This window comes from Otolemur garnettii, unplaced genomic scaffold (assembly GCF_000181295.1).
Source record: "Otolemur garnettii isolate 467f Iridium unplaced genomic scaffold, OtoGar3 scaffold00023, whole genome shotgun sequence".
In the NCBI taxonomy this organism is placed as follows: Eukaryota; Metazoa; Chordata; class Mammalia; order Primates; family Galagidae; genus Otolemur; species Otolemur garnettii.
Window position 1 is genome coordinate 1,261,855 of NW_003852418.1, and position 23,296 is coordinate 1,285,150.

At 44.5% G+C, this 23,296-nt stretch overlaps 1 protein-coding gene across 1 annotated transcript in view; it reads left to right on the top strand.

The window, feature by feature from the left end:
- LBP (lipopolysaccharide binding protein) overlaps positions 1-21,809 on the top strand; it is a 27,020-nt gene extending 5,211 nt beyond the window's left edge. Inside the window, exons 4-15 of the mRNA XM_003787587.3 lie at positions 4,794-4,949; positions 5,558-5,621; positions 7,509-7,572; positions 9,136-9,227; positions 9,761-9,937; positions 11,239-11,298; positions 14,011-14,178; positions 15,406-15,473; positions 15,943-15,985; positions 18,352-18,415; positions 18,846-18,922; positions 20,901-21,809. Of these exons, the coding sequence (XP_003787635.1) occupies positions 4,794-4,949; positions 5,558-5,621; positions 7,509-7,572; positions 9,136-9,227; positions 9,761-9,937; positions 11,239-11,298; positions 14,011-14,178; positions 15,406-15,473; positions 15,943-15,985; positions 18,352-18,415; positions 18,846-18,922; positions 20,901-20,945 (1,078 nt within the window). The 3' untranslated portion in view covers positions 20,946-21,809. The remainder of the gene's footprint in view (positions 1-4,793; positions 4,950-5,557; positions 5,622-7,508; positions 7,573-9,135; positions 9,228-9,760; positions 9,938-11,238; positions 11,299-14,010; positions 14,179-15,405; positions 15,474-15,942; positions 15,986-18,351; positions 18,416-18,845; positions 18,923-20,900) is intronic.
- The last annotated feature ends 1,487 nt before the right edge of the window (positions 21,810-23,296 follow it).

The window sequence follows — 23,296 nt, forward strand, 5'->3', positions numbered from 1 at the left end:
ATCACAGCTCACAGCAACCTCCAACTCCTGGGCTCAAGCGAGTCTCCTGCCTCAGCCTCCCAAGTAGCTGGGACCACAGGCACCCACCACCACGCCCAGCTATTTTTTCTTTGCAGCCATCATTGTTGTTTTTTGGTGGGCCCAGGCTGGATTCAAACCCGACACCTTAGGTGTATGTGGCTGGCGCCTTAGCCACTTGAGCCACAGGCGCTGAGCCTCAGTGGCAATTCTGGTCCCAACACTGCCATGTGGCTATTTCGCCAGGATACGAGTTTTATATTATTTTTGTTAATTTTATAATGTTAAACTTTAATACTAACAAATAATTGTTGAGAAATTAAAATGGGACAGAGCTGAGGAGATAAAAAGGTGGACCCCACTTTGATGCAATAATTGATAAAATTTATAATACCTGCAGGTGGGCTGGATCACCACAAGGCATTTAGCACCCAACTGGCCGGTGAAGTGTCTTTTTTAATTTTAATTTTTATTTATTTATTTATTTATTTTATTAAATGATACCTGTGTACATTAATGCAATCATGGGGTACAGTGTGGTGTTTTCATATACAATTTGAAATATTTTCATCAAACCGGTTAATCTAGCCTTTATGCCATTCTTTTAGTTATTGTGTTAAGATGTTTATATTCTACTTTTAGATGAAGTGTCTTTTTATACCATTATTTTGCGGGTCAGCAAGCTAGCACAATACAGAAGCCAATCATAGCAGTTAGAGCGGGGTCACAAGGTTAGGGTACATGTTGATTCATACATCACAAGATACACATTACTTCATCATCATAAGATGAGGAGCATCATAAGGGGTTGCACAGTTCAGGGTGGGGGTACATGCTAACTTTAGATACATTAACTCAGAAATCATCAAATGAGGGGTATTGGGTAAATTTCTGAGAACAGCTTGGGCCTTAAACCAACTTCAGCCCTTTTCGCCCAGGGCTCACCCCTGCCTCCCTTCCTTCCCTTATCTTCTTCAGCTTCTTCCCAGATCTTAACTTCTCCTCCCTTGTGCGGGGCAGGGGTTGAGGCTAAAAGGCTTAGGAGATGTTCTTTTTACACGTATATGGGGTTTGTTGCATTTCTTACTAGTCCTGGGGGTTGGGGGCTGGGGGATTGGTTATTACAGATTATCGAGAACTGCTTATCAAAGTTCGCATTGTTGATCAGTTGTTAGAATTCGACCACCATTGTTTGGACTTAATGAACAATGGCATTTTTTGGCATTGGCAACCACAAAAACATTTTGTAACTATCTCTCAGACGATACACATCATACTGCGTGCTAGTGCTCGTTAAACAAGTGATATCAACAAATCAGCTATTCAGATAATTTAGGTAAATTATTTATTTATTTATTTCATGAATTTAGCAGACAATACTTGCATTATTTATATTTTATAGTGGTGGCAAAAAGTCTAGCGCCAGCCTTGGAAGTGACACTTACAACTTACAAGGTATCATTATTAAAAATAGATTGATAAGGAAAATGTTAACTCTTGGGCATCAGCAAAAATCACAATAGAGAACAAATGGTTAGAAATATTTCATCATTTTGAAACAAACCAAATTCCATACAATAATGCACTAAAAATTGTGGGATATGTGCTATCCTTACCAGGAACTAATGATGCGCCTGAAAGCATTTTTTCTACGGTAAATAAAGTGTGGACATCAGAAAAATCACAATGAAGTGTTGAGACTTTGAAAGCCATTTTATGTGTGAAATATAAATTAACAAATTCTTGTGAAAAATTTCCTTTTAAACAACAACAGCAATCTACTAAAAAAATTCACTCAAATGAGAAATATACCAAAGAATAAAATAATACTATACATAATTTTTTTTTTTTTGGCCAGGTCTGGGTTTGAACCCGCCACCTTTGGCATATGAGGCTGGTGCCCTACTCCTTTGAGCCACAGGTGCCACCCTATACATAATGTTTTTAAATGTATTATATTTGTAAATTGTACTTATGTTGAAATTAAAAATATATATATTACAATACTATTTTTGCATTCTATGAAAATTTTTGTTGCTCCATATAAACCAAATTTTTAACTAAGAATGCGACGCCCCCCCCTCCCCGGGGTCAATGGCGTCCCGCTTCTATACCAATGTTAAAATCTGGTCACCTTACCCATGATGGACAGGTGGAGCCCAAGCCCACAGGCGATCTGGGGTTTGAGTTCTGGCTCTGGGATGAGTCCCTTTGTCTCTTTGAGTCTCCACTTCCTCATATCCTAAGCGGGACAGGCCTGCTTCCCTGCTGGGGTCATGGGTGAAGCAAATTCGACATACTGTGTCTCCTTGGTTCGCTTCCCACAGAAGCAGACCCCAAGTCAGGAATTCCAGTGCAACTACTCGATCTGGAAGTGAGACATTCACAGGGGCGTGGGGCATCAGGGCAGGACGTCAGCCTGGTGGGCAAGGAAAGTGCAGTCTACCTGGGGAGCTCCACGGACAGCAGAGAACACGCCCTTGGCTTTCCCAGCTCTGCCATGTTGCCCTTTTTCCTGTTTGCCCTTGGTCAAGGGCTGCTTCCAGGGTACTAACTCTGCACTCTGAACGGCTCTGACCTCAGAGGCACTTGGATGGATGCTAAGGCTTCCATAACACACTGGCCGGCTTAAGCAGAAACATATTTTCTCACAGTTCTGGAAGGTAGAGGGCCAAGATCAACGTGTCAGTAGGTCTGGCATCCTCTGAGGCTTCCCTCCTCGGCTTTCAGACGCCCTCCCTCTTGCCATGTCCTCACATGGTCTTTCCTCTGCTCTCTGGAAACCCTCTGTGTGCTAATCTTAAGTCCTAATCTCCTCTTTTATTCTTTTTTTTTTGAAACTATCTTACTGTGTTGCTCTGGGTAGAGAGCAGTGGCGTCACAGCTTACAGCAACCTCAAACTCTGAGGCTTAAGCGATTCTCTTGCCTCAGTAGCTGGGACTACAGGCGCCCACCACAACACCTGGCTATTTTTTTGTTGTAGTTGTCATTTTTGTTTGGCTCACATTCTATTTCTACTGGACAGTGCTACCTTAGAAAGATGCCCAATACTGAAGTCTGCAGCATGTGTGCAGTCACTCTAATTTTTTTATTTTTTGTTAAACTTACTCCTTGAACTTTAATAAGTGCATTCATTCTATTTTTGTGAAAGTAATCAGGCCACACTCTTCAGCCCTGGCGCTTGTCACTGAAGTACCTTACAGATCTCTGTAAAAGCTTATGAAGATTAACCTCATTCTTTTTTATTATTATTATTTTTCTTAATCAGGCCCAGGCAAGGCTTGAACTTGCCACCCCTGGTATGCAGGGCTGGCGCACTAACCACTGAGCATGGTGGCCAACATTTTTAAGCCATTGAATTTGTGGTAATTCTTAACCTTTTTGAAATGTAATTTCTTTAATTGAGGTGAAATTCACATAATGTAATATTGACCATTTAAAGGATAGGATCCTGTGGCATTCAATCATTCGCCGTGTTTTGCAACCACCACCTCTATCTAGTTGCAGAACATTTTCGTCACTCCAAAAGAAAACTCCACACCCCTTAAATGGTCACTCATTTCTCTGCCCTCAGCCCCAGCCAACCACCAATCTGCATTGTATCTCTATGGAGTTACCTAGTCTGGAGATTTCATGTAAGTGGAATCACTCAGATATGTGACATTTCGTGTCTGGCCTCTTGCACTTAGCATAACACTTTTTTTTTCTTTAAGATAGAGTCTCACGCTGTTGCCCTGGGTAGAGTGCCATGGCATCATCATAATTCACAGCAACCTCAAACTCTTGGGCTCAAGTTTTTCGATTTTTAGTAGAGACAGGGTCTCACTGGTTCAGCCACGTTACAGCCCACATTAGTCCCTACATTCCCCTCTGGGGAATGGGTTCTATTTCATCATATGATAGACCACGTCTTCTATCATTGTTTTTAAGCACTGTATAGCATTGGTGCCAACTTATCCAACCCCCCATTACTGGTGGATGTTTAGATGGTTTCTTCGTTTTTTTCCTGTTACCCATGATGCTTCAGTGAGCTACCCCCTCCTATATCTTGGCAGGAAGAGCCACAAGATAAAATTTTAGAAGTCAAATTGCTGGGCCAAAGAGTGAGTGTGTGTGTGTGTGTGTTCAAATTAGGTAAGTCCCACCAATTAGTGTTTCAGAAGGGTTATATGGGTCTCCCAATCACAGTGCCTGGGACTTCCATTTACTCAAATATTCACTGGCACTGGATATTAAAACATCAAACATTTTACCAGTCTGATAGGTGAAAACTGGCATCATTGTTTCCATTTTTAAGAATTTTTATATGCTTATTTGCCACTGCACTTCCTATTTGTATCTCAGATTTTTTTTCTTTTGGGTTGTTTTGTCTTTTCCTTGCTAATTTTTATCGGATTGTTCCATGTATAAGGAAATTAGCCCATATATTAAGGAAGTTAGCTCTTTGGGTATCCCATGATGAAATTATGTTGTTTTTCTTCATGATGGCATTTTCTGTCCCCTGAAGTTTTAATTTTCTGTGCTGGCAAGTTTATCAACTATTTCCTTTATGGTCTATGAGACTTGGCTCTTGCCTGGAAACAGCTTTGCCCATCCCTGACTATGAAACCTGGATCTAAGCTTTCTTCTGGATCTCTCATGGCCTCATTTCCTGTTCTTAAATCTTTGCTCAGCTCCATTTAGTTTGGAGTCAGAAGTGAGCTTTACTCTTTCCCCTCAAATTGTGGCAGACCCTGTTCTATGAATCAACCATGCCTCCTCTGACCTCCTATAGGAAACTACAAGACTCCTTTGACCTGAGTGTCAAGGGCATCACCATTTCAGTGGACCTCCAGCTGGGCAGTGAGCCCTCAGGGAGGCCCACAGTTACGACCTCCAGCTGCAGTGGCCGCATCCGTGATGTGGACGTGGACATATCAGGAGGTTTGGGGTACGTTGCCATAGGGACACTGCCAGCTTGACCCCTGGTTACAATCCCCGGCCCATCTAGCCTTCCACCTGGCCTTGATAATTGTAAGGACCCAGGTGGAAGGCACACATGATGATTGTTCTGTGGGGACCATGTTGAAATGAACAGATGCAGATTCAAGTCAGGAATATTGGTTTATCATTTCCATAAAAAAATAAACTTCAGGGGGCCTTTGTCAGGTAAATGAAATTTAGCTATTGGAGGAAAACAAAAGTTTTTGGCTAACGGAAACTTTGTGAAAAATATACAAGTCGTGGGCAGTCATTTCATCTCTTTGAGTCTCAGCTTCCTTGATTAGAAAAATGTGGATTCTCAAGCCTCTGCCCATATCTACTGTGGTGATGGGGTGTAGCAGGTGGCTGGGAAGCCAAGGGTACAGAATGAGGATGGGTGTGTTGAGATTCTGCCTTTACCTCCCCCACAGGATTCTGGGGCACAGCAGGGGCCAGGATGGGGCGGGGAGGACTCCCTTTGGAGCCTGGCCTGGCCAAGGGCCAGGGACTGACTTTCTGTACTGCCCCCAAGTTCAGTGGCAGACAGCCAACTGCCCACTGTGCTCCTCTCCCCAGGTGGCTACTGAATCTCTTCCACAACCAGATTGAGTCCAAGTTCCGAAGAGTATTGGAAAGCAAGGTAAGAAGGTCCAAGCTGCCAGGCATTTACTGAGCCAGGTGAGGGCTAGATGGAAGACCCACTGACCTCCAGCCCTGGACAGGGCCATGGCAGCTGATTTGGACATACCTGTGCCCAAGGCTGAGAGAGGATCAATCATTTCCCCAGGCCATGGAGCTTGTGTGGGGCAAAGGTGGGAGCAAATCTCAGTTGTCTGGACTCCAAGTCCATTCAGTTAACAGAAATGGTCAGGTGCCTGGCCAAGGGTCAAATGGCAGGAGCCAAACACAGACTCCAGCCCCACCCCCTGCTCAGCCCTGCCCACTGCCCCAGATTGCCCTGCATTGCACAGACCATTACATGGGTACCTACCAGAGACCAGGCAGCTAATTTCAGGGGCCCCCAGCAAGCTCAGGAGCACTTCCCTTGCATGGGTGGGTAACCACTCTTGGCCAGATTTTCCTGTTTTTAAAAATAAAGTGAAATTTCCAAATTTTGCAATCTTTGGCTAAAAAAAGCAACAAAAGAGGTTTTATGTTAGTTTTCAATTCCACCAAACATTTCACCCCAAAATCTCATTTCTAAGATATGCTACACCCAGCCGGAGCTGTGTCTATAGCAATGACTTTGTGCGGGACAGGAGAAAGTGGTGAAGGAAGAGCGGGAACACACACACACACACACACACACACACAGAGTTCCTTGCACAATAGGTGGTAGCTGGTTAACAAGAAGAACTATTGAAAGTCAGCCCACACATTTTTACATATGAACCCAAATATTTTAAGACACAATAAATGCAATTCAGTGTTTGTCTTTTGATGTAGGGCCTAGAACTAATCTTGGAAGACAGTTTCTTGGTTGACGTTGCCTCTGGTCTTTCTTGCATAAACATTGGTCTGCTACAAGTTCCAGCTCAGGTTTCTTTAGCTACAGGGAGAATTTGAAAACACCTACAAAGCCACCCAGTGCAAAATCCTTCCAGATTTTTATGATTTTTTTTTCCTCCTAAGTTTTTCATTTTTGTTTTGTCCAAATTGAGAAGGGCTTTAAAGCATCGTGCCTTTTCAGAGTATTTATCCTAGGTTTTTGTAAAAATGACTCTTTTCTTAGTTATATCGCATTGATTTACATATTGAATAATTTCAGTGATTATAAGAGCAAATACAGCAAACAGGATTGGAAAGGCTCATTTCCTTCTCTTGAGAAGCTGGTAACTCACCTGGTGGCAGCAATTATGTGTGAGTAGACCACACCCATCTGCTTTTAGTCTTCCACGTAGACCACACCCACTGGCTTTCAGTCTTCCACGTAGACCACACCCACCAGCTTACAATCTTCCACGTAGACCACACCCACTGGCTTTCAGTCTTCCACGTAGACCACACCCACCAGCTTTCAGTCTTCCACATAGACCACACCCACCAGCTTTCAGTCTTCCACGGGCACCAGAGGGAACAGGGAATATCGATCAATCCAGCCAACCTGTTAAGTGACAACCATTAGGAAGTATCTACGTCACCTATATGTTTATTTATATGACAATGTCTAGTTACTGTCTAGTTCAGGTATTTAACTAGATTCTTGGAGGCCAGGACCACACAAAGGAAAACATCTTTAATGGTGGAGTTTCAAGCAATGTCTCCAGGCAATCAGTGAATACCTACCTCCCAGCATTGGAAAAGACTTTGAAAAATCCTTTCGGACCCTATTGGGGCCCACATGGAGGCCTATATTTTTTGAACATTTCTATTTCCTTGGTACCTGGCACGTAATAAGCACTTACAAATATTTGTAGAATCAGTGATTCCCAAGCAAACATGAAACAATGTGACTAAAGTGACAAGCCCAGGGCCAGACCAAAGCTGAGGAACTCTCTCAGGCTTTCTCTTCCCATTTTATTTTCAGATTTGTGAAATCATCCAGAAATCAGTAACCTCCGACCTACAGCCTTATCTCCAAACTTTGCCAGGTAGAGTGCCCTGACCCTTTCTATTATTTTTATAAGAGCATATATTACCTTGTAAAATATTAAATGAGTCAAAAGTGTAGAAAAAGTAAAAATTAAAAGTCCCAGGCTGGGCACGGTGGTTTATGCCTATAATCCTAGCACTTTGGGAGGCCAAGGCGAGACAACGGCTTGAGGCCAGGAGTTTGAGACCAGCCTGAGAAACAGCAAAATCTATCTCTACAAAAACATTCAAAAATTATCCAGGAGTGGAGATACCTGTAATCCCAGTTGCTTGAGAGGCTGAGGCAGGGAGGATCACTTGGGCCAATGTGCTGGAAGTGGCAGTGAACTACGATGGTGCTACTGTACTCTAGCCAGGGTGACAGAGTGAGACCCTGTCTCCGAAAAAAAAAGGGGGGCCCTTTTTCTCTCCAACTTTGCTCCCAAGAGGTGACCTCTGCTATGAGGCATGTCTCTTTTCAAATATTTTCTTTCCTTATACAACTATAAATCTATAGAAGCATATGAATATTAATATGTGAATATACATTCATATACTTCTTAGCTTCTACCAGTGAAGATTAGCTTTGAATGGAATGGAATCAGACAGTATTTTGAGTCTTTTTTCCAAAAGTCCAAGGCTTTCTTTGTTCAATAACAAGTTAGGAGGTGGATCTGTATGCCTGTATACATACGTATAGTGCAGTTGATTCCTTCTTGCTGGTATTCCATGATGGAGCTGTCCCCTTGTTGTCCATTCTACTGTTTTGTGGTTTTTTGTTTTTGTTTTTTGCAGTTGTTTTGTTTTTGGTTTTTGGTTTTGGTTTTTCTTTTTTGGCCTAGGCTGGGTTTGAACCCGCCGCCTCCAGTATATGGGGCCAGCGCTCTACTCCTTTGAGCCACAAGCACCGCCCTTTTGTGTTGTTTTTTTTTGAGACAGAGTTTCACTTTGGTCCACCTTTGGTAGAGCACCCTGGCATCATAGCTCATAGCAACCTCTAACTCTTGGGCTCATTAAATTTGGAGGGACAGTCCCTGACAAATTGTCTGAGATGTTCTCTGATACCCTGGCCCCCAAGCCCCAGGTGGTTACTATTGACACCCCTTTGCCTGAGGTCAAGGCTAGTACAGCCGGCCCAACACATGGGACATAGAACGCTTGTTCATCCAGGGCTTTGGAGGGGAGTGTCTGAGATGCCTTCCTAGTTACTTGGTTCAGCATGAAGCTCTAGGTGTGACTAGAGGTTTGAAGACCCAGGGCTGACCTGAGCCCCTCCTGGTGTGTGCCTGCATATGTGTATGTGTGTGCATCCCCCTGACAACTGCTTAGGCCCTAGGCTGAGCTTAACACCCCCACTATTGTTAACTCACCAGGTTCCAATAAGGGACTACCCATGTAGTCTCTTCCTTACAGAATTAATTCTTTGCCCCAGAGCTGTGCTAGGTAGAAAGGGTCTTTAGGCAGAGGGATAGGGCCTCTGCTGAAAGTCACAGTAAGTGTAAATCAAGCAGAGCCCTCACCCCTTCTCCATCACCCAAAGGCTGCACCCATCTCCTAATTCTTCCTCTGTCTCTCCTTCACAGTCTCAGTAGAGATTGACAATTCCATTGGCATTGATTATAGTTTAGTGAATGCACCTCAGGCCACATCCCAGATGCTGGATGTGTTGTTTAAGGTAAGTATCCGGGAGCAGGGGCCCAGGTAGGCCCCACCCCAGTGAGCCATTCCCCCAGGGTTAGCTCATTCCTGGAGCCACCTGTCCCTCTAACTTCAGATCTGTCCTCATCTCCCCAGAGCTTCCTTCTGTGTTGAGAGCAAGATGATGTGGAGGGCTGGGAACTGTTCCCAGAGCTGGGATTTTCCCACAGGCGTCTCACAGCCCTTAGGAATTAAACATTTCCCCTACACTCCCCTTTCCCCCTCTGCCTTGCTCCTTATGAAGGATCAATCAACCAGAGCTGGCCCTCGGTGCTGTAGAGGGCTCGGCCAGTACTTCCTGTGGCTACTCTGTGTATTCTAAAGCTTCTGGGGAGCTTTGCATTAGGAGACACAACTCTTTGATGGAAAAGAAAATGTATTTCATGGTGGAGTTTCAGGCAGCATCCCCAACCAGTGCCTTTCGCCAGGCAGAGTTGGTGACTACCTAGCTCAGAAGTCCAGCCATGGGATAGACTGAAAAGTCCAATCGGACCCTGTTTCTTTCCCCAGGGTGAAATTTTTCCACTTAATGGCCCCGCCTCAGTTGCCTTCGTTGCTCCAGCCATGAGCCTTCCCAAGGAACACGACAAAATGGTCTACTTTGCCATCTCGGATTACATCTTCAATACCGCCAGCCTGGTTTATCACGAGGCAGGGGAGCTGAGCTTCCTCATCACAAAGGACATGGTGAGGATGGTGGCAAAAAGTGCTCTGAAGTGACAGCATAACCCATCCTTCCTTACTTCTTTCCTATCCACTCCCATTAGCACTTGTAAAATAATAAGTCATAAACTAAGAAAAAAATCAAAGTCAGCAAAAATATGTTAGCACAATCTCCCTTTTTGCTTTGGCTGCCAGGGAGCTCCAACCCAAAGTTTTTTCTCCCCTATAACAACCGTGGCAGACTTTGCAGCTTACTTGTCTATATTGTGCTTTTTTTCCTAGTCTAGACTCATTATTCTAATTCATATATTCTTTCACTTTGATGATTTATGGAGGTTTATTTAAAAATATTTTAGTGAATGAAGCTGAATAATGGATATACTGATAAATGCATAAAGGTACATAAGAAAATAAAGACCAAGTGAAAAGTCATGATTATGAAGACACTGGGCCCATAAATCAATTTTTTAAAATCTTAAACCTGTCTGGGAACTCCCTTGAGCCTAAGTGAAAAGGGTATATGATTAAGTGATTTATGGTAAAAAAAAAAAAAAAAAGGAGGGGGGGGGTTAAGTCTTCCTAACACTTATCTCAACTGTTTCAAATGGGGGTTTGTGAAAGGGAGACTGAATTTTACAGTGGATCACATCTTTAATATTTCCCCGGTTTCTTTAGTAGAGTTCTCATGAACAATGTCAGGATGGTGGGAGAAACACAGTGTGGTCCAACTTGGATGGCCTGGCTTACCCTAGTTTACATTGGGTGCCAGCCATCCGATAGATGGAGGGAATGACCTTACAAGAGGTCCCACACCTGCACAGGTGTTATCATGTTCGATTTACCCACCCACCTGTAGCACGGGCCTCCTTTTCAGTGGATGGGTTGATAACAGCTATGTTTCATGGAGGATTCACGTGCCAGGCGGTGCTAGATGCTCGTTTAGCCCTCAGAATGGCCTGAAGGTGGGAACTATTGTTATCCCCACTTTATAGATGAGGAAGGTGAGGCTCAGGGGAATTAAAGGACTGGCCTGAGATCACACAGTGACACAGCCAGGACCCAAACCTAGGTCTGTGTGACTGCAAACCTCAGCCTTGCAGACCTTCTCTGTGGGGTCTACATATCACCTCCACCCAAAGAACGCAGCCAGGACCCCAAAGACTCATGAACTCTGCTCATGATGAATGCAGGACATGCATCTCATCACTGCTAAGGTCACCCAGGCAGCTGAGAAGCCACAATCTTGAACATTCCCCTCAGCTCCCCAGTTTCTCTTCAGCTCTGGGGGGAGCACTCTAAAATTACTTTGTGTCTCTTCGCTGCAGATTCCACCTGACTCTCCCCTCCAGCTGACCACCAAGTCCTTCCGGGTCTTTACTTCTCGGGTAAGGAGTCTCTCAGCCCTCCATGGATGCAGAATAAGCACACTGAATTTCAGAGCTTTCTATATAGGTTCATTACATTCAGGCAGCGTGTGGTGGCCCATGCCCGTAATCCTAGCACTCCTAGCTCAGGCAGGTGAGCTCAGCAGTTGAGACTAGCCTGAGTACAAGTGAGATCCCATCTCTACTAAAAATAGAAAAACTAGCCAAGCATTGTGCTGGGTGCCTGTAGTCCCAGCTGCAGCAGGCAGGCTGAAGCAGGAGGATTGCTTGGGCCCAAGAGTTTGAGGTTGCTGTGAGCTATGATGATGCCATGGCACTCTACCCAGGGCAACAGAGTGAGACTGACTCAAAAAAAAAAAACCATTGCATTCCTCTCAGAGTCAGAACTGCAAGAATGAGACCCTCAATGAAGACAAAGTTCCCCCAAATGACAGAAGCCGGAGCCCATGTCTCATGGGACCACAGTGCGTCCCATCTTTTATTGGTGCTTTGAAGGATCCCAAGCAATGCTGTCATGTTGCATACAGCGCACCCTAATTCATGACGTGTTACAATTACGCAGGGTTTCCTAGGGGGTGGGCTTATTTTTGGTGCTTTATAAAAATTATTTTTTAATAGATAAAGAATTGTCATGGTTCAACATTTAAAAGACATAAGATGTTATAGAATGGAAAGTCCCCCATTCATCCTTGAGCCCTACCCCGTCCCCATCTTGAGCCTACCACTACTATAAGTTGTGTGCATCCTTCTGATGATACTCCATGTATACACAGAGTGTGTATTTCTTTTTCTTTTTTTTCTTTTGCAGTTTTTTTTTGGCTGGGGCCGCCACCTCCAGTATATGGAACCAGTGCCCTATTCTTTTGAGCCACAGGCGCTGCCCCCAGAGTGTGTATTTCTTATCCAAAACGCTTGGGACCAAAAGAGTTTTGGATTTCATATTGTTTCAGATTTCAGATATTCGTATTAGGGATACTCAACTTCTACAGCAAATGTTGTACCTCTTTCTCCATTTTTTTGTCTTTGTTTTTTGGGTGTTTTTATTTGTTTTTTAAGAGATAGGATCTCACTCTGTTACAGCCCAGGCTGGAATGCAGCAGCACTATCATAGCTCACTATAACTTCAAACTCCAGTTTCAAGAGGTCCTCCCACCTCAGCCTCCTGAGTAGCTGGGAGTAGAGGCGCCCACCGCCATGCCCAGCTAATTTTTATTTTTTTATTTTTTGGTAGAGATTATATTGCCCAGGCTGGCCTCAAGCAATCCTCCCACCTTGGCCTCCCAAAGTGCCATGTATTTTTATACAAATGGAGGCATATTATATACCATTTTATACCTTCTCCCCACTCGTACTGTATCTGAGAGATCACTCTATATAGATAGCTAAAGAACTGCCTCACTCTTTTTCCCACGGGTGTCCCGTCTGCTGTTGTATGGATTTACTGTGCCTTATTTCACCAGTTCCCTACGGAAAGACACACAGGTTGTTCCTAATCTTTTGCAACCTCGGTGTTGCAGTGAGTAACCTGGTGAGCGCCATCATGCTGGGCTAACCTCTTCATGTGCATCTTCTCATATATCCCACAGAAATTCCCTAGTCTTCTCCCCAAACCTCTGAGTCCCCCAAGATGCAGCTCAGATAGGTGATAGTATATAACATGCCTTGCAGAAGGCTGAAGGGGATCGAAACGGTAGGGAAAAGAATTAAACTATAACTCCTGTAGTGTCTGGGTCATGTCCTTCCATGAGACGACCCCTACAAGCCCTTTCTCTCCCTTGAGCCCCACTCTCAGCTGGCCCTGCCACCGCCGTGTTGTCCCAGCCAGCCTTGGAGCACCTTGGTCACACCCTGGCTCCAGCAATGCTTTCCCATCTCACCCCCTCAGGAAGAGGAAACTCCTCCTCCCGCTTCTTGCCTGCAGAATAATCAACCTGGCAGAAGAGCAACTCTGTCCACCAGTTTTCCTCCTCAACCTTCCAAGCTTCTTCCTTCTAGAACAGGATGTGGATTTTTACGGAACCAAAAGTCATGGGAGTCTTGTTCTTCTGCCAATTCCTCCCCTCAAAAAGAATATTCTTGCTCCAAATTAAATTCTGTACCTACCTCTAGTTAAACAGAAATTTTCTAGCATTTTTTGAAGTGGTGGAATCTAGTTGTGTTATATTTCAAAAACCTCTGGTGTCTGACCTCAGCATGCATCATGGTTACCAGCATATGGTGAGGGCATAGAAAAACAAAAGCTTTCACCCCTTGCCTAGGGAGGGGTGGGGAGGGAAAATCTTGGCCTGACCTTTCTGGAGGAGAATTTGGCCATGCTGGCCAAAAGCTTTAAAAGCGATACTACCCTTTGACTCAGCAATGCCACCTCTAGGAGCATTTTTTTTCCCCTGGAAATAATTCCAAAGGGGTGTGGTTATTCTAATGGCAAAACCTTGGAGACAACTTAATACCCAGTAGGGTTGGGCCAGTTGCTACACCTGTGCACAGAGAATACAGTGCAGCCATGATACAATGTACAGAGATGCAGGCAGACGCTGTGTGTTCGATGTAGAAAGACGTCCAGTTATGCTGTTCACAGAAAGAGGCACAGAACATTCTGTGGGAAACAAAGTCAACCAAAAGCCTTCTCAATTTTATCTGACTCCCTCAGGACTCTCCAGCAAGACCTGCATATTTTCTTCTCTTGATGTGATCTCCTAATTCTGTTCCCAGCTAGCCAGGCTGTACCCCAACATGGACATGGAGGTCCAGGGAGCAGTGATCTCTGCCCCAGTCCTGAACTTCAGCCCTGGAAATCTGTCTTTGGCCCCCCAAATGGAGATTGAGGGCTTCGTGATCCTGCCCAGCTCCGCCAGAGAATCTGTTTTCCGGCTCAGTGTGGTAAGGTTCAGAGCGTTTGCAAATGCTGTTCCCTTTTCCTACATACTTCCTTTCCACTCACCACCTGACTCACCTACCTTATGCCTCTTGCCATTTTTTTTGTTTTATTTTTTTTTTTTTTTTTTTTTTATTGAATAGTAACTGTATACATTAATGCACTTCTGGGGTACAGTGTACTATTTTTTTTTCTTGAAGGATCCCATTATCTTTCTTCACAGTGTTTACTACAAAGATACTTATTTAGCTGCTTGCAAAATCATGTTTAACGCAGTTATCTCCCACTACATAAGTCTGGGCTATTGTGGGGGTGGGAGGAGGCAGGTATAGAACTCTTGGTCTTGTTTGCTCTGCTCTGAGCTATATCCCCTGAAGGCTACATTTCCACCGCCTATGGAAGGTACTGTCAGGAGAATGAAGGGCAGGAGGAAGGATGAAGCCACTCTCTCTTTGTCATGGGCAGAGGCTTCAGCAGTGACTGTGTCTCTCTGTGGTGGCTCCCGTAAACCCAACTCCTCTCTGTTCCTTTAGTCCTGGGGTGGAAGCAGTCTTCCGCCAATCTCTGAGTAGCCCCACCTACCTTTTCTGGCTTCTCAGCAGTTTCATCACTTGTGTTATTCCCTGTATTAAATTCCCTCTGCATTAAATATTGAGAGTGGATTTTTCTTTCTTGATGGAGCCTGTCTAATAGAGAAGAGATTCTGGGTCCTTTGAGGGCCTTGCTCACTGGATGGAGAACATTGCTCTCTTGTTTCTTGACTTCTGAGACTCAACAAGTCACATCTCTAGAAGGACAATTCCTCCTAGATGCTATATCTGTAATTTAATATTGTTGTTACATTAACTAAAATTGCTTTTGGTATTAATATGTTGTAAATTAAAATATTATTGTTATTATTTCTAGAGCCCTAGAGGCCTAGAAATCTTGACCCTGAGATAGCTAAAAATGATCCATTTTAGAGTTCACCGGGGACAGGTACTCTATACCTTCTCTTGGTAGTCTTTTCAAAGTTTAACTGCTATTACAGGCAGCAATTTGAAGTAAGAATGTTCAAGTCCAAGTTCAAACATTTATTGAGCACTTACAATGAGCCTCCTGAGAATCTAGAGCGTAGTGGGCAAATGTCCTGCTTTAACTGTTCAGAGGAGACAGCTGGTCCTCCTCGCTGTCCTTCCTGTACGTGATAAATTCTGTCGTTTAGACCTATTTCCTTCTATGGGCATTTCTAGGTCACTAATGTGTTCATCGAATTGACCTTCAACACCAGCAAGATCAGTGGGGTCCTGAAGCCAGGAAAGTAAGTTGGCCTCCTGCCCACAAGGGGGTGCTTAGCTGGGTTGCGTCTGCACCCCACAGCCAGGGGTGGGGGCATGATGAGATCCTCCTGTCCATGTGGGGGCCCCCCCATTTGGAAAGGATGCTTAAATTTCACCCCAGTTGACTCAATTCTTTTTCCTCACTGGACCCGTCCACACAAATTTCAAATTTCTAAAGAACTAATATTGCTTTTTCTTAATCTATGAATGTCAGACACAGCTATTTTAACTTCCTGAAATGATAACTAGTGAGATCTCTACACTGCCTCACCTGCCCTCTGACAGTCTTCCCCGTGTCAGTGTATCATTGGTTTTAGTTAATCATCTCTCTCACGCCCACCCCCACTTCCTAAAGCCAGTGCCACCTAAATGTGTGCCGATTCCTACATTGTTTAAGACTTCCCACGGGTCCAATGCCCACATCTCTGAATCTTCTCTGATTCATTATAGGGTACAAGTGGAGCTGAAGGAATCCAAAGTTGGAGGATTCAATGTAAGTTATTGTTTTTATTTATGACATGATTAGAATCTTAGTTTAAGGTGTGTCTGAAGCAATTGCTGTGACTCCTATAATAGGAAACATAAGAGGTAAAGAGCTGATCTCTGCCCTATGGAAGTGCAGAAGTTCTCAAGAGCATAAGACATGGGACCAAGGAGCAGTTAGATCCTAATATAAGACAACATATAATTAAGTCGTTTATTGAACAGAATTCTTTTAACTGCTTTTAACAAAAAAGCTACCTTGAATTGTCTTAAGCCAAGAGGAGGAATGTATAGGATTATATAACTAAAAAACAAAAAGCAACCAGAAAACTAAGACTGGAGGTTTCAGGCAGAGCTATATCCAGGTGCTCAAATTAGGGCACCAAGAGTGTCCACCTCTCTCTTCTACCTTCAGGAGGCTGTTCTGATTGGTGGCAAACTTCAGAGTTTCCTATAGTCTTATTAAAAAAAAAAAAACCCCAAACAAAAAAACCCCTGTGCTAGCTCTCATTGGACTAATTTTAGTCATGTGCCCATTCTTAAGCCAATCCCTGTGGCCAAATGTTGAGCAAGACCCATCCATCAAGCATGGATGTCATCTACATTCCTGAAGCCAGGGTCTGCATTCAGCTACATCCAAAGATAGGAACGCTGTTATTAAAACAAGAGAAATTGAGGGCGGCGCCTGTGGCTCAAAGGAGTAAGGCACTGGCCCCCTATGCCAGAGGTGGCGGGTTCAAACCCAGCCCCAGCCACAGATTGCAAAAAAAAATAAGAGAAATTGAAACAAAGAGGTGATTTCAACAAGAAGGGAAAAAGTGAAGTAAATGGCCTAGCGCAAAAGGAGAAAAGAGAATGGGAAGATCAGTGTGGGCTGAAGCAATAAAGAAGAGCTTTCTGGAAAGAGAATAGGGAGATAGCCTTTAGTTGGCAATAGTTGTCTTTTCTCTTACCATCCCCTGTCACTGGCTTCCTCTGCCCTGCTTCCCAGACTTTTCCTGAGTGCTTATGAAGTGGGAGCAAGCACATAAACTGTGGGGGAGACACTGCCCACAGGGACCCCAGGGATGCCCCCTTCCAGGGAATAAAGGATGAAGTGAATAATGACGCACTTGTATTATATCTGTGTACAGCATGGAAAAAAGTATTCTAGAAAACAAAACATTCCAATGTAAAACTTCACAAAAATTCATCCTATTGGGTTTTCAGAACCTGAAATATAAAAAGCAAGAACTGTAGATGCAGACAAATTTAGATTCAGCCAGGTATGGTGGCTCATGCCTGTAATCCTAGCACTCTGGGAGGCTGAGACGGGTGGATTGCCTGAGCTCACAGGTTCGAGACCAGCCTGATCAAGGGCAAGACCCCCATCTTTAAAAATAGCCGGGCATTGTGGTAAGCACCTATAGTCCCAGCTACTCAAGAGGCTGAGGCAAGAGAATCACTTAAGCCCAGGAGTTGGAGGTTGCTGTGAGCTGTGATGCCAGGGCACTCTACCAAGGGCAACAAAGTGAGACTCTGTCTCAAAAAAAAAAAAAAAAAATTTAGATTCAAATCTTGAGCCCTCTGTCTGGCATATAGTGAGTGTTAATTTTTGTAGGGGAGCCCATTTTATTTTTACTTAACCTTTTAAAAAATTACACAGATAGTTTAGGAAAACATTCTTACTGCAAAAAAGTTACATACTAAGGATGAAGTCAAACCTTCTGTTCTTCCTAGAGCAGTAGTTCTTAACCTTCCTAAGGCCGCGAATGTTTAATATAGTCCAAAGGAGTTGCGCGTGACCCACAGGTTGAGAACCGCTATCCTAGAGGAAAAATAATTGGGCTTGCAGCCTGTTAAAATTGTTCTATTCATTTGCATATGTATATATAAATGTACATCTCTAAATAGTTTTCTCTTATAAAATAGTAGCATGGCTCGGCACCTATGGCTCAAGTGGCTAAGGCACCAGCCACATACACCTAAGGTGGCAGGTTTGAATCCAGCCCGGGCCTGCCAAAACAACAATGATTGCTGCAACCAAAAAATGGCCAGGTGTTGTGGCTGGCGCCTGTGGTCCCAACTACTTGGGAGGTGGAGACAGGAGACTCGCTTGAGCAACCTCAGGCATTGGAGGTTGCTGTGAGCTTCGACGCCACAGCACTCTAACCAGGGGGACAGCTTGAGGCTCTGTCTCAAGAAAAAAAATAATAATAAACAAATAAAATAAAATAGTAGCATGATGTAGGTATCCATCTGCAATGTGCTTTTTTCAAGCCTTTTGCCATGTCAACACATACAAACCCACCGCACCCCCAGGGTGGCTGTGTGGCTGTTTGCTGGTGGGCAAGATGGCCCATGTGGTCATAATGAACCTCTCCTGTTTCCCACCAGATGGAGCTGTTAGAAGCATTCCTCAACTACTACTTTATCAACAACCTCTACCGCGAGGTCAACGGTAAGAATCGTTATGGATTTTTTCAAGTCGAGAGTAGATAACTGCTCTTTGATGGAAAGAGAGTTGGACTTGGAGTCAGGAAGCAAGGCTCTCCTGGGGCCTGTGTGACTGTGGCCAAAGTCCTTTCTCTAGGAGTGTTGGTTGCCTGTCTGTGAGGTAGAATCATTGAGGTTGCCTTATTCCCCTCCAGGACTCTAATTTCTGGGTTTGAATCCCACTTCTGCCACTTTCTAGTCGCATGACCTAGGACAAGTCACTTGGTTCCTCAGTTTCCTTATCTGTAAAATGGGAATAATAATTACACCTACCTGATAGTCTTTGGTGATCATTAAATGGGAATATACTATGTATAGAATTGGCAGTAAGCAAAAATTCTCTATAATTGTTGTTTATTAACAAATCTTTCTCAACATTATGCTTCAACTTCCAGATAAACTGATCATAGGCTTGCCCCTCCCTCTGCTAAAGCGTGTTCAGCTCTATGACCTTGTTCTCCAGATCTATAAGGTCAGTAGTTCAGGGGGGTGGGGGCTCTGAGGATTTGAGGAGTGGGTACTGGTTGGCTTGGCAGGTTTGGAGGCCATAAGTCTTGGGTGGGAACCAGCCCAGCCCAACCCTGCAGCTGGGAAAGCCTGGCTGGGGCAGGATGCTCCCAGGCATCGCTGTATGCCACAAAGTCACCTGCATATCCTTCAGAAATGGCACGTCTGTGCCAACCCTGCCTTCCATCCCCTGGGTGGACCTGAGGGAACCTCAAGATGAGCTCATTTTGAAAATACTGCAAGCCCATGTTGGTCAGGTTCTGGAAGCCATTTGTAAGTTCTAAAATGTCCTTCTAAATTTCTTCTATTTTGGAATGCCCTCCTCATTTAAAATAAATACTGTCATCATATTTACATGAAAAAATTATTCATAAAGCCTTTGCTCCGCCACAGCCACAGTTTAAATTTTGGTGAACTTCCTTCTAGTGCATTTTTTTGAAGTTTAAAACATTTTTTTTTTGTTTGTTGCTCTATGTTTTGTAAAGTTGCATTACTAGTGCTCACACTTGTTGGTTCTTTTCTTCTTCTTCTTCTTTTTTTTTTTTTTTTTTTTTTTTGTTTAACTTAGCATCATGCTTAATCTTGTTGCCTTGCTGCAAACTAATTTCCTCCCCCCAACAATAATAGCTATGTACTGGCCCCTCCAGCAGATGGATGATAATTTACTTGACTGTGTTAACACCAAGAAATAGGTCTGATTTTTGAGTATCCTTACTACTATTCTGACCAAGTAATTTTGCAGTTCTTTTTTGCCCAGCAAGTTTCAGTTAGCTTTTCAGGCGGGATGCCTGGGTTGGCAGACTCATGAGTAACAGGAGATGCTGCGTTATGCCTGGGACACTGTCAACATCCCTCAAATGATGGCTATTAAAAGGAACGAAGGGCAAAGGTGGTGAGGGATTTTGGAACGCTGATCAACTGTTATATTTAAGAAACAAAGGTCCAAAGCTTTTGGGGGCCCTGAGATACACAATACTTAACTACTGTTGAGTGTTTACAAGTGGAGTCAGACAGATCATTGTTCAAAGCAAAGACTGAGTGACAATTCACTCAGTTGGTCTCTGGCCTCAGTTTTCTCCTCTGTAAAATGGACTGTAGCCCAAACCTTATTGGGCTTTTAGAAGATTAGAGGCCAAGTAGGACAGCTTCCAGCTCAACGTTTGCACATAGAAAGTGATTAGCAAATTTATTGTACATTAGCTGGACATGGTGGCTCCCCACCCACCCCCCGCCATAATCTGTCTGTACTAAAAATAGAAAAATTAGCTGAGTGTCATGGCAGGTGCCTGCAGTCCCAGCTACTTGGGAGGCTGAGGCAGGAGCATCACTTTAACCCAGGAATTTGAGGTTGCTGTGAATTAGGCTGATACCCCAGCACTCTAGTCTGGGGCAACAGAGTGAGACTCTGTCTTAAAAAAAAAAAAAAAGAAAAGAAGAAGAAGAGAGAGATGGGGGGGAAACCTATTGTATATTATCATATTTATTAGAATTTTGAGGTCAACTTTGTCCATCCATTTCTTTGACCACCAGAGGCATTGGATGGATTACTGTGGGAAAGAATTAGACTCGGTCTTGAGTTCAGAATTCCTGCCTCTCTGGGTGCCGGAGACGTAAAAAGAGCAGCAGGGAAACCCCAGCAGCTCAGGATTTTACATTACTCACCAGGGAGAGAAAATTTAGGTGATCTAAAGGACATTGAGAGGCCGGCCAGGAAGCAGCAGCTTTGGAAATGACAGATAAATCGCTGCCTTGGAGACGGCATCTGGCAAAAGCTGCACTTTATGGAGACCTTGGGGACCAAGGCACATTGGTGATTTATGCCCTGACCTAGGTACCTGTCAGAGCTTGCGTTTCTCAAGACGTGGGCGCCCTTGAAATCGCAGATGCTGCTTTTTGAAGTAGAGGATGCTGTTTACCATGCTATCCCATTCTGTTTCTTCTAGAACTTCCTGTTCGTGGGTGCCAATGTCAAGTACATGCGAGTCTGAGGACGAGAAGGAAGATGGGGCTGGGAGTTAGATCGACGCGTTGCGTTTCCAGATTTGCAGCGTTTCTCCAGAGTTTCTCTCAGAGGATGAGGACATTTCTGTTCTCAGCTCTGAAGGCAAGGTCTGCCTGGCCTCTGCCACCACCTGCCTCCTCTTCCCCGGGAGCACGCCTGCCCTCTCTGACTCTGAACCTCACCTTCTCCTCTAGGAAGGACCAGCATCCCCCACTGGCCTGGGATATCTTTAAGATCAGGCATTGTATTTTTTTATTTGTCATCTGATCCTTGCGCCTAGCAGGGTGCTGGCACTTAGTAGGTCCTCAACAAATATTTATCGAATGATGTAATGAAGGAATCACAGTATTCTGGCCGAACCTCCTCTGCCCACCCTTTTCTGGCCAGAGGAGTCTTTGTATGGTCAGTCCCGTCTGTGATCTCCAAGGCTAGATGTTGGCCACTCTCCTCTTTCTCCTCTAGGAGCCTAAATGAGAGACCAGGGATTCTGCACACACGCCGCCCTGGACCTGGCATGGATGTTTGTCTCTGAGGCCCTTGCCCTATCTCAAGCAGAGGCTGGCTTGAACATTTCTCCTTCCCTCACTCTTTGTCTGCTACAAGCAGGGGAGCCAGTGAGTCTCCCAGAGAAAAAACACAGCCTCCTGCTGCTTTCCCCATTGAAGCAGGAAAATAAGACCAAATGGATCCGCCCAGGTTTTTGGTCCAATCCAAATAAAATCCTCATCCAACGGTTGTTTATGAGCCGAAAGCCTGGAGGGAGAGGTCATGATTTCTAATTACTGAACAATGAGCCTTTGATCAGACTTAATAAAGAGTCATTTCCAAGATATGTAGTTGGGTTCCCGGAGAAAGGAGTCTGAAGCTTCTTTGATACTTTTTAATTGTGTTAATGAGCAGGTGGTTGAAGCTGCTGGCTAGCAGATAATTCACAGGAAATAGACCCATTTACCCTGTGTGTGACAGAAATGTTTTCCAAGTTGGGACAATGTGTTGTCACCCAGCTGGTGGTGGGAAAAGCCACAGCTTTGCCTCCTCCCTCCCCTCTGCTTCTGTTCACTCGTTCACCACCATCATCCATCCCTATGGTAGGCTGGGGAAGGGCTCAGGCTTCATCCAGTACTGGCCATGTGCTCTTGGGCAGGTCACTTTCCCCCTTGGGGTCCTCTTCTATAAAATAATGATGATAGGCCCTGTGTGGTGGCTCATGCCTGTAATCCTAGCACTTTGGGAGGTCAAGGCGGATGGATCACTTGAGCTCAGGAGTTTGAGACCAGCCTGAGCAAGATAGAGACCCTGTCTCTAAAAAATAACCGGGCATTGTGGCAGGTGCCTGTAGTCCCAGCTTCTTGGGAGGCTGAGGCAAGAGGATCTCTTGAGCCACTGAGTTCGAGGTTGCTGTGAGCTATGAGGCCACAGCACTTTACCAAGGGCAACAAAGTGAGACTCTGTCTCGAAAAAAATAGTAAAATAATGATGTGATAATAGTCAATTTCTAGAGCTATTATAATGCCTCTATTAAGTGATACATATAGAAAGATTCATTTAGCCATCACCGTGCGCTTCAGTATTTGTTGGCTGGGTGCCTCCTCCTGTTTGCCAGGCACTGGGCCCTTCAGCCTGGGGAGCAACAGAGGCAACAAACCCCAGTTCCTGCTTTTGTTGAGACAGAGTCTCACTGTGTCACGATGGGTAGAGTGCTGTGGTGTCACAGCTCACAGCAACCTCAAACTCTTAGGCTTAAGCGATTCTCTTGCCCAGATTCCCGAGTAGCTGGGACTACAGGCACCTGCCACAATGCCCAGCTGTTTGTTTTTTTTTTTTTGTTGTTGTTGTTGTTGTTGTTCTAGTTGTCATTGTTGTTTTAGCTGGCCTGGGCTGGGTTTGAACCCGCCGGTTCCGGTGTATGTGGCTGGCACCCTAGCGGCTGAGCTACAAGAACTGAGCCCTAGTTCCTGCTTTTAAGAGCGTTGCCTCAGGTATAGTGAGAAAAGCCAGTCTTAATTCCAACCTACCTGCTGTGGGAACCTGGGCAGGGCCGCTCTAAGCCTTAGTGTTCTCACCTATCGAATGGAGGTGGCTTCTGAGAGGGTGACATGAGTTCATGTCAAAAGTCTGAGGGTGCCCAGGGGGGTAACCAGATTCTGGTAAGTAAGTGGCTGATATGATTATCACCTGTCTAACTTTGGGGCTTCCCAGAAGCTGACCCTGAAATAAGGAGTGAATACAAGTACTTTATTTTGAAGAAGATCCCAGAAAGTACTAAAGGGGGATGGAAAAGGAGATGGTGGAGAGGAGGCAGCTGGTAAATGGAGCATGATCCACCAGGTACTACTA